General features: G+C 53.3%; 1 protein-coding gene across 2 annotated transcripts in view; it reads left to right on the forward strand.

Annotated features, from left to right (window-relative positions):
- Positions 1 to 10,471, forward strand: part of GPR107 (G protein-coupled receptor 107) — a 55,660-nt gene extending 45,189 nt beyond the window's left edge. For both annotated transcript variants that reach the window (XM_020874804.2, XM_070454636.1), the window contains exons 16-18: positions 1,291 to 1,374; positions 2,298 to 2,419; positions 5,596 to 10,471. In XM_020874804.2, the coding sequence (XP_020730463.1) occupies positions 1,291 to 1,374; positions 2,298 to 2,419; positions 5,596 to 5,692 (303 nt within the window). In that variant the 3' untranslated portion in view covers positions 5,693 to 10,471. The remainder of the gene's footprint in view (positions 1 to 1,290; positions 1,375 to 2,297; positions 2,420 to 5,595) is intronic.
- Positions 10,472 to 10,979: the final 508 nt, after the last annotated feature.

Below are 10,979 nucleotides of genomic sequence, written 5' to 3' on the forward strand. Positions count from 1 at the left end.
GGATCATAATTTCCTGGAATGTATAAGCTATGGGTCTCCTAGAATTTTGCTTCCCTACTCCCAGACTAAAGCTTCGTAGTCGTTTTCATCTGTGGTTTTGGCACTGACTGTCACTCTGCACAGTCCCTTCCCCGTAAGCCTGTCTGCCCTGGGCACAGGCCAGCGAGCTGTCCGCTCCCAGTGGGTCCGCACCTTGAATCTTTGTCATGCCCTTCCTTACCAGGGCACTTAGGATGACTGGTCCTTCCTCTTTGAGTGTGGACCTCGAACATTCACAGGATCTCCTGAAGAGACTAAAAGCCAGTGTTTTCCCCATATGGTTTTATTTTGCTGTTATTGCTGGAAAACATTTCTCAAAGCCTGGGACTGAAAAACTATTACCCTTTGGGGCTGGAAATCAGTTGGTTATATATGAGAATTTTATTTTCTTGGGCTCCAAAATCACTGTGGACCGTGACTACAACCATGAAATTAAAAGACACTTACTTGTTGAAAGGAAATCTGACACACCTAGATAGCTTATTAAAAAGCAGAGACATTACTTTGTTGACTAAGGTCCATGTAGTCAAAACTATGGTTTTTCCAGTAGTCATGTATGGATGTGAGAATTGGACCATAAAGAAGGCTGAGCGCCAAAGAATTGATGCTTTTGAATTGTGCTGGAGAAGGCTCTTGAGAGAGTCACTTGGACTGCGAGGAGATCAAACCAGTCAATGCTATAAGAAATTAACCCTGAGTATTCATTAGAAGGAAGGATGCTGAAGCTCCAATACTTTGGCCACCTGATGCAAAGAGCTGACTCATTGGAAAAGACCCTGATGCTGGGAAAGATTGAGGGCAAAAGGAGAAGGAGCCACTGAGGATGAAACGGTTGGATGGCATCACCAACTCAGTGGACATGAGTTTGAGCAAACTCCAAGAGATAGTGAAGGGAAGCTTGGCATGCTGCAGTCCACGGGGTCACAAAGAGTTGGACATGACTTAGCAACTCAACAACAACACCAAAAATGTATGAGAATTAGGTGAGAAGGAGGTTACTCAGGAGTTAAGAGCAAAGTATCCTGTCCATGGGAGTGACTGTTACCCATCAATATCTTAGTCACCTAGAGAAAAAGAGGAAATCCTCTCAAGTAGTAGAGAGTTTCTCTCTCTGCTGATTGATTAATTAGCACTGTAAGTGTCAAATAATTTTCTTCAGGCAACTCTGCTTTCCCCTTAGCAGTCTGTTGGAAGAAAGTAGTGCTATGATTTCTGCATTGACTTTATTCTTGTATCTCTGTTCCTCATTAGATCGTATGTTACATATACTTCACCAGGATTATTGCATTTCTCCTCAAACTTGCTGTTCCGTTCCAGTGGAAGTGGCTCTACCAGGTACGCTGCTCAGGGGACAGCGCCAGGGAACTTGTGTCTGAGCAGGAAGTCCCGGGGTAACTTGAGATGGCTCCAGGTTTATTTGGCAGTGGCCACTAAGACCGTCTGTCTCTTCTGGTCTACAGTTAAGATGTGTTTGTCCAGGAGAGCTGCTGGATTACATGAGAAATCTGGAATTGATTTAGTTTTCAATTTTATAAGTCCTTGAAAAAACCCAGGCAGAGAAAGCCTTGCCCAGTATAATTCAAACCTTGATGCAGTGGGGCCCTATCCTTCAGTTATAGGGCTTAGAATAGCTTAGAATCCAGACCTCCCTTCTTCTTGCCCATTGTTATTATTATTTCAATAATAAAGTTATCTTTGCAGTATACTAGAGCTAGTTTAACTACGGGGCAGTCACCGCGTGACTTAGAGACTATTTTTTGGAAGCTCTCACCCGGGGCTTTGGACACGGTAGGGAAGTGTATGTATATAAAGAGCTCTTCAAAGATGCCAGTGAAGACTTAAAGCAAGGAGTCTCAGATGTCCTCTCTGGGCAAAGTGAAAGTCGCTCAGTCATATCTGATTCCTTGCGACCCCATGAACTGTACAGTCAATGGAATTCTCTAGGACAGAATACTGGATAGCGTAGCCTTTCCCTTCTCCAAGGGATCTTCCCAGTCCAGGGATTGAACCTGCAGGGATTGAATCTCCCACATGCCAGGTGGATTCTTTACCCGCTGAGCCACAAGGGAAGCCCTCTCTAGGCAGAAGGCTTTAGCAAGTCCCCTAAGGAACATGGTCCCGAAGGGTCAGCCTTGGCGTTTGAGTGACTGACCAGTGAGTGGTGGGTTATCGGGGGGCAGGGCGGACAGTTTAGTCCCACTGCTTTCTGGAGAACAGTATTCTAATTCCTTTCTTTGGGGTGGTTTTAAAATTCACAGCTCCTGGATGAAATGGCCACGCTGGTGTTCTTTGTTCTCACGGGGTATAAGTTCCGTCCAGCCTCAGACAACCCCTACCTACAGCTCTCTCAGGAAGAAGATGACTTGGAAATGGAATCTGTGTAAGCACCCCCTTTCCTCCTTCCCCTCCCTGCCCCCACCTCACTGGGAGCAGTGTGGTCTGAGCGGAAGCAGATTGTTGCCCCAGGGGTGGGCCCTCTGTGTGTCGGTGCAAGAGATGGACACTCAGGCCCCAGGCTTTGCATTGTACAGTGTCCACCAAGCATCGCTTGCTCTTTTCAGGGGAAGTAGAACTTCCATCCTGTGAGGCATCCTTGGAGCCCACTGCCAGCAACTTAGCAGCAAGAACTTGGGGATGGGTGGCCCCACTTCCCATTGGGCCTGCTGGTGGAAGCTCAGGTCTGACAGTGTAATCATCCAAGTCATCTTCAAGTCAGCTAATGATCCTCACACGTCCTTCATCATCAGATAACTTGATGGCTTTTCACAGCTAGCACAGTGACTTGACCTATATCTGAGCTGTAAAAAGAACTTTTCTGAGTCACAGGCTTAATGTGACTCTAGGGTCCTATTTTCCGGGAAGGGGCAGTCATTTTCTAGAGAAGTGAATAGTGATTGAGAATATTTGCTTGTAAACTGATGAACTCTGATGGGCCAGGTCAGCAGTTGTGTTTGATGACGCGCCTGCAGCTGAGTTCCTCCCTGTCCACTCTTTGAAGTGTGTGGCCTCCAGCGCAGGCGGCCTGTCTCTCTTCCTGGTTCAGAGGCTGAGCCTCGGCCCATGGCAGGCCCTGCCGGGCTGGCGGGCAGGTCAGGCAGCGTGGGATTCGTTCGGCTCCTCTGCGGAAATAGTAATTGGAAGCAGAGCCTGCTGCTGGGCCCCAAACACCAGCTTCCTGTTGTGTAGAGGAGGAAACCCCTGTTACAGGCAGTGGAGGGGAGTGCTGGGGAACCGCCAGAGTTGCCTTTTCTAGAAGTAGCAGAATCCGAGTAGGGACCTCTGGTTGAAGAGGCACAGATGAGAGTCCATCTGGAGTTGAGTATGTGTGTGTGCTAAGTCGCTCGGTCATGTCTGACTCTTTGCGACCCTATGGCCTGCAGCCCTCCAGGCTCCTCTGTCCGTGGGGTTCTCCAGGTGAGAATACTGGAGCGGGCTGCCATGCCTTCCTCCCGGGGATCTTTCTGAGCCAGGGATCACACCTGCGTCTCTTACGTCTCTTGCATTGGCAGGCGGGTTTTACACCACTAGTGCTACCTGGGAGGCCCAAAGTCAAGTATACATTTATTTTTTGCTGTAACTTATTTGGGACCACATTTTACAAAACACCTCTTCCTGTTAGGTTTCTTTTCAGAAACTCCCCTGCCCTCTTCCCTCCGCCTGCATCTTGCTCTTGCTCCTCATCTTTCAACACAGACTTCAGAGCATCCTCCCGTCCCCCACCCCACCCTGGTAGAGGTGGTTCCTCACCCTGAGCTGTCGTCAGGCCTGCGTCCTGGCACTCCCATCCTGTATGTCTGAGGTGGCTCTGCATGTCCACCTGAAAGACTGTCCATTCTGCTGGGCACTGGGCCCCCTGAGAGCACCAGTTCCAATTTCATCACTCTTTGTCCTTAGCCCAGGCCTGTCATGGTAGAGGGAACGTGGTTTTCTCAGTTGGGCCACCGTCTAGCAAGGAGTATTTCCTTAGGGAAAGTGAGGGAGCAAAGGCTGCCCTAAGCCTGCCGTCCGAGCCGTCCCTGGATCGTGATGCTGGAGCCCTCAGCGTCTGCACGTGTTGAGCTCCTCGGCCTTCTTAACACGGTGCGGCAGCCACACAACCAACTCTTTACATTCACCAGCATCCTCTGCAGGAATCCCTCGGTTCCCACAAGAACCACCTCCTGGTCCTGGCTTACCAGAAGAACAGATAACCAAGAGAAAAGCCCAGCCCTGGGGAGGCCTGGATGGCCCCGAGGCTCGGTTGCAGCAGCAGCATGATGGCAGCAAAGAAGGGAGAGAAGGTTTTCTCTTCTCACTCCGTGTAAAATCGTTTCTCTGCGGTGTGGATCCAGCTGGCAGACACTAGCTGTGTCACCTATAGAGCCGCTGAGTTGCCGTTTGCAGGTCACAGGATCTGGGTGTTGGTGGGGGCATAGGAAGGGTCCTTGGAGAGACAGTGCTGGGTTGGCTGATTGAATTTTACTTTACTGATTTGGAAATTCCTCTTGGTCTACGATGGGGGTACATTGGTGCCTCATGTTTCTTAGACTACTTTGGAGATGCTGGCCCAGGGTGTTTGTTTTTAAGGCTCTTTTGTAGAACATTTTTAGATTCATAACGTTGAACAGAGGATGCAGATATTCCCTCCATGTCCCCCTCTGCCCCACACGTGTGTAGCTTTCTCCATCGTCATCATCCCCTCCACAGGGTCCATTCCTCACAACTGATGAACCTGCACTGGCTCAGCATTGAAACCCGCACCCGTAGTTTACAGTAGGGCTCACACTTGGTGTTGCGGGTTTGGACAGACGTGTACCCGCTGTTACAGAGGCGTACAGCATCGCTGCGGTGCCCGGAAACCCCCCGGGCTCCGCCGACCGGGGCGGGGGAGGTGGGGGGGTCTTGTGTCTGCTCGGTGTTCCTGTGGTGGAGCCGCGCAGTTGTGTTGCGGACACGGAAAGTCTCAGGCTCTGTCTAACTCCCACTTTGGAGGCAGAAGCTCTCCTCTCCGGGACCCCACCTTCTCAAGGGATATTGTGATTCACTCCCGGTCTCTGTAACAGTCAAGAGTCTTTGGGCCTGGAAGGTTCCTCCAAACCCGTGGTTCTGTCCCAGGTCTCAGAAGTGATCCACTGTGGCTGTTTAGTATAAATGGTCTACAGCTGATTAACTTTTTTTTTCCCAGAATGTTAATTATGACACAGATAATGGTGTCATAGTTGTGACTAGTTTTATATATGTATGTAAAACATAGAACTTTGTGACAGGGAGAGAGATTAACGTTGGCTGTGCTAACAGCTGACACTCCGTGACTCAGCACGGCGGAGTGCCTCGTTGCCCGTCGTGACAGTTCTGGGAAGTCGGGATCATGTTTATCCTGCGGCACAAGAGGGGGTCACGTGACCGGGCACGCTCACACAGCTCAGCTCGAGTCGAGCAGGCCAGGGTTTGAACCCGGGTCTGTCCGACTTCAGAGCCAACGCCCCGTACCCCTGGTTGCCGCTGGGCTACAGTGAGGACAGCCTCTTACTCAGAAGAGTGAGGTTTCCCTCATTTTCGTTTTTTTCCCTCACTCAGAGTGACGACGTCAGGGGTGATGGAGAGTATGAAGAAAGTCAAGAAGGTGACCAATGGCTCGGTGGAGCCGCAGGGTGACTGGGAAGGCAGCGCATGAGGAGCGGCTCGGAGGGGCGCTGGCAGAGACTTTAATTTATTCGCAGTCCGGTTGGTCAGCGGGAGCGTCAGCCCCTCGCGACGGTGACACCGCAGAGCACGCGTCTGGAGCCGAGCGCCACAGAGACCCAACTTCTCACTCTTTTCTGGACGCTGGGTGCGCGCTGGTAACAGGAAGCCCGCATTCTCCTTCAGGTGGGAGTGGCGGGGAGGGAGTGTAAGAGGAGGCAGGGGAAAGGAAGCCTTTGTTTTAATTTCTATTTCTGCTTTTTAATTGGGGAGCTCTTCAGGTAGGCGCAGTTGTGACCCAGTGTGCAGCAGGGAATGGATGGGGGCCCCTGTGGGCCTGGGAAGGGGCTTCAGGAGGTAAGCGGCTGTCGAGAGGGAGCTCGGGGACTCAGAGAAGCCCAGGGCTGGGGGGGGCAAGTGTCGCTGCATCTTCTGGGAGAAAACAGGTGAGGTTATTTTACAAAGAAAGTCGAGACTCAGTGAGGCGTGAGGAGCCTGCCCCGGGGTTCCTGGCCCCGAGTGTCGCCCCAGACCTTCGTCCCAGATTCTGAAAGTGACCAGGGGCAGTGGCTGTCCAAGGGCTGCGATGTTACCGTCCATCAGGGCCCTGCTGGTGGCCAACGGTTTCCTGCCTGGTGGACGGACAGAAGTGTGTTTCTAGCTCGAAAAGCCGCCTCTGGTAGGACTCCCCTGAAGCTCTGGCTTCCCCAGCAGCCCTGGGCAGCGCCGTCTCTGTCGGCCCCGGCCGCTCCTCTCACGGCTGCCCCTGATCTGTGTGGTCAGAAGAGGGGCGGCAGGAAGGGCTTTCCTTCAGGAGCAGCTTGGGGCAGAGGGGTCCTGGTGAAGCAGGCCCTTCAATCCAAGAGCGCTTTCCCTGTGAGCCGGGTAGCACTCGCGAGCGGAGGAGGGGCGTGGACCTCGTCCCTGTGTTCCAGGAGCAGGCATGTCAAGAAGGGGAGTGTGACTGGTGGTTTTACTCTCGGACTCTGGGGGTGGGGAGCCCCTTTCAGGAATCTCAGTGAGGTTCTCTTCCAAACTTGCAGAGCATGGAGCTGAGCACGGGCGGTAACGGCACTGCCGCTCTGCTCAGAGCCGAGGCCTTTGGATAACGGGGCGAGCCCAGAAGGTCCGCCGTGACCCGGGGCGTAGCAGGACTTGCCGGTCACCTCCCACTGAGGCTTCAGCTGCAGGGGCCCGAGACGGGGCTGAGACACCGTGCCGGGAACACGGGGTGCTGGCCGTGCGGGTGGCTCCCAGCGCCCGTGTGTGTGTCAGAAGTCTGCGCCCTCCCTCTGCTCCTGAGTGCCAGACGGTGACGGCAGCTGGGGGTGGTCCTCAGACTGCTGGCCTGGAAGGGTCGATGAGAAACCACAAGATGTAGGGGTGCCGCTCAGCAGCCCTGGTTTAGGAGCCTGAAGAGTCTCTACTGAAGAAGCTGTGGTTTTCCCTTCCCCGCGCCCCGGTCGCGTCCCTGCTGACCATGAGGAAGCACGTGTAACCTTGTGCGCTGTCTGATACCCCCCCGTGCTCTCCTGGCACGACTTCCTCGGGGCTTGGGCCCGGCCCAGCGTGGAGACGAGCGAGCCCCTGGCCAGACCCTGCGCCTCACCTTTCCACAGATATTTTCGGGGAGGTTCATGTGTTCTCCTGTCTTCAGGAGCCAGGAAAAATGCCCTGAGTATTATTATCTAAGGGACTTTTCTTTTTGAGTTAACTCGGAGCCGTGTGACAGGAGAAGAAAGCAGCCTGGAGAACAGGGACATTTTTCCAGACTCCTGTCTTCCTGTGTAGACGCCATCCCCGTGCCTCAGGAATGTGTCTCCTGCTGTGGCCAAAACCCCCTCCGGTGCTCCCATCCGAAGGACGCGTTTGCTGTTTGTCCTGCGAGCCGCTGTCTTTGATAAGGCCATAGACTTCTTGGCAGGAACCAAAGGTTTGAGGGACACCCCCTCCTCCCCCCACCCCACCCCCGCCGCCCTGAGGGTCTCCACGGAGGTGTCTTCAGATCATGGCCTGGAAACAGGGAAGAAAGTGCGTGCAGATGAGGGCGTGCGTGTGGGCAGGCCCTGGCCCCCGCAGACACAGGAGGGCAGGAGCCCCCAGGCTGGACCGTCTTCAACCCCGTGCCCCCGCTCTGGGCGCTCCTAGGCTCACGGGGCTGAGCTGGCTGCAGTTGTGCGGTCCCGGCCCTTCAGGACCAGGCCGGCTCGGGTGGGGGGGGTAGTGGGTCTGAAGTGAGCCAGGCCGTGGCCTTCCCAACGTGGGCCGTCTGCCCGCCGCCTGTGTCATGCCTGGGAAGAAGGCTTGAAGTCAGGCCCATGATGAAGAAAAACCAAAGCCCCAGTCCCGGACTGGGAAAACAAGGCGGTGGTAGTTCAAGCGTTTTCAAAATTATTTAAGCTCCTCATCCTGTTCCGTAAAAGTGTGGCTCTCCCTCTGTCACCTGAATGGCTGTGAGCAGCGTTCAGCCCTCACCCTGGAGTGAGCGTGAGAGGTTGGGGTCCAAAGCCAGGTGTTCTCCCCAGCTGACAGCCGCTCCCTGCAGTCTCTCAGTCGGAGCCTGCGCGGCCCGTGCTGGGCGCTGTCAGAGCGGTGAAGCCCTCCCTCTCGGTGTTGGAGGGATCGGGCAGAGAGGATTGTGCGCGTCAGGAGTGATCAGTGGTATTTATAGCTTTGCTTTCTGCCCCGGCTCCCCGAATCTGCCTGCGAGAAACACCCTTGCCTCTCTGAGAAACTGGCCGTGGACCGGAAGCCACTGGCTGTGAGAGTTTAGGAGGTAAAGGATCTGCTTTCCTTTAATAAAGTCTGTATTTTTGCTAGAAAATTACTTCTTGGACAGTAAGAACAATCACCGATCTCTCCCATTTTTATTTTTAATTTTTGAAATCATCGATCTCTTAATCCCAGCTCTTAATGGTGGCCAAAGACTCCATTAGCCTATTTCTCCGTCCCTCAGTGCTTTAACATTTTTAACAGCAGTGCGTCCACTGAACATACCTGGGGGTTCATTCTCTCATAAGGAGAAGCTTGCTCAAGTGTAAAAGACGGCTTCTCAGATCATAGCTGGAGCCCGGTTTTCTTTCCAGAAACCACTCTAGAGTAAAATTTACAGGTTTGTTTTTTTTTTCCCCTTGGACATATCCAGCCAGCGAAGGCAGCACCCGGTCTCTTCATAATGCCGCTCCATGGGGCTGTCAGGGCAAGGGGTCCGCTCCCTTGTTGGGACCTCCCCACGACCCATAGCCCTCTCCCCCCCACCCCTCCCCGCTGACCCTCTCCCCTCCCCGCCTTTGGCCCAGGCTCTCAGTTCCACGTGGGCTCAGCCTGGGAACACAGGCTGAAGCCCTTGGTGCATTGCATCATTTTCTGCCAGCAGCTGTGAGAAGGATGTATTTTCCAAGCTCAGGAGAATTTTATCCAGAGAGCCCATATGATCTCTTTCGACCGTGTGTGATGTTCTGCCCCCACGTGGAACGGATGTCTTGTTTTAGTCCTCACTGACCACGGAGCCATGTCAGAGATGCTGGTTTTCACTGTGAGTGGCTTTGGCTGTCTCCCCGGTCCTGGAGCTTTGCCTCGCGGGACCTGAGACAGTTTGCCCCCTGCACCCCGCAGAGCGCTGGGGGCGTTGGTGCTTCCTGCTGCCCGGCAGCTGAACTTCAGAGGACCTGGGTCCTTGCCCACCCCTCCTCCTGCCCCACACCTCGCCTCACCCTTGCTTCCCTGACCTGCCCCAACCTTGAGCAGATTCAGAATCGGCTGAGTCCAGGGTGCCTGTGGCCTGTGGCTTTTTTTTTCTTCTTCTTCTTAAGAATTCAGTAAATTAATGGCTTCGCCACTGAAAAAGTTAAGTTAGATTTTGTCTTAATCCTTCTTGGTGTACCAGAAACAAATCACACCAGACTTTGTAGAAGATCTGCCCCTTTGCTCCGCTTTCCTGCCGGGTGTTTTCGGGCAGGTCTTCAGAGCTTCGCCTGAGTTGATGCTAGTCCTTGTCACCTCCACCTGGAGCGCAGTCATTGATTGGCAAGCCGCACACTCTCCAGCTTCCCTCGGGCCTCTCCTGTCATCTGGCGATGCAGCCGCCCACCCTGCCCAGTGTGTGCCTCAAAGATAGTGTTTCTGGGACGTGGACACACACCTCCGTCGCGGGGCTGTGCGAAGAATGCAGCCAGGGGAGGGACAGGGAGGTGCCGGAGCCAGGATTCGCTTGTTGTCACACCAGGGACCTTTGGGCTTCCAGCTGTTTGGGAAGGGGGTCCCCGATGAAGTCAGTAAAGGTCAAGGTCAGACAGAGAATTTAGCTCACTCCCAAGACAGCAAGCTTGTCTTGAGGCAGGGTCTGAGGTGTGGTGAGCAGACAGATCAGTCAGGGAGCCGGCCGTCAGCCTTCTTAGCATTTAAGACACTCATTACAAGAGGATCCAAAAATCCTGTCCACACAAGGGGGTTTCTTGACACCTTAAGCAGCTTCTGCAGATTGTAAAATTGGATTTGCCTGGTCATGTGACCTCAAAAGAACTCAGACACATCCAATCCAGAAAATAAGTTTCATTTGGGGGAGAAAATGTCTGTAAATATTTTTTGCTTTCCAGGTTAGTTTGGGATGCAGAGGGCGTTGTCAGTATTTTTTTTTTCTTTTTAAATGCTGATGATCATGAAGAGTATTTATGTAAACATATAACAGGTGGGGGTTCCAATCAGGGTGATGTAGAGGATGGATTCTCTTGCTGTGACGCAAACATGTAAAATAAAGATTCTATGGCGGAAATGTATGTTTGTGATCCGAGCGAGTCGCCGACTCCTGACTGCTGTCTCTCCACCTCCCTCTTATCATTTTTTTCTTTGTGGTTTTTTGTTCATTAAATTAGTGAATGCCTCCCACTCGCTCCCGCTGACAATAGTGACACCTACTAGAGAAGTTACTGTGTCTTAGCAGATCTGTGCAGCTGCTACTGAAACTCAAGATGTGGCTGCCACTCCAGAGGCCGAGTCTTAGAACAGAGGGAAGAGCAGCTGTAATTGACGAGGGTCCTGCCTCCACAGGGGCGGGGGTGCCTTCTGAGCCAGGGCCTGGGCACTGCTGCCCCTGGAGGGGCGATGATGGCGGAGACCTGGGGCAAAGCCCACATTCCGACAGGCTTAGTTCTGCCTCCTTTCAAGGCTGGTTACCCCACATCAGAATCCAAACAATCCGGACTGCCCCAGTGGTCCAGTGGTTAAGAATCCGCCTGCCAGTGGCAGGGGACACAGGTTCCATCCCTGGTCTGGGAAGATTC

This window comes from Odocoileus virginianus, chromosome 2, assembly GCF_023699985.2.
Source record: "Odocoileus virginianus isolate 20LAN1187 ecotype Illinois chromosome 2, Ovbor_1.2, whole genome shotgun sequence".
In the NCBI taxonomy this organism is placed as follows: domain Eukaryota; kingdom Metazoa; phylum Chordata; class Mammalia; order Artiodactyla; family Cervidae; genus Odocoileus; species Odocoileus virginianus.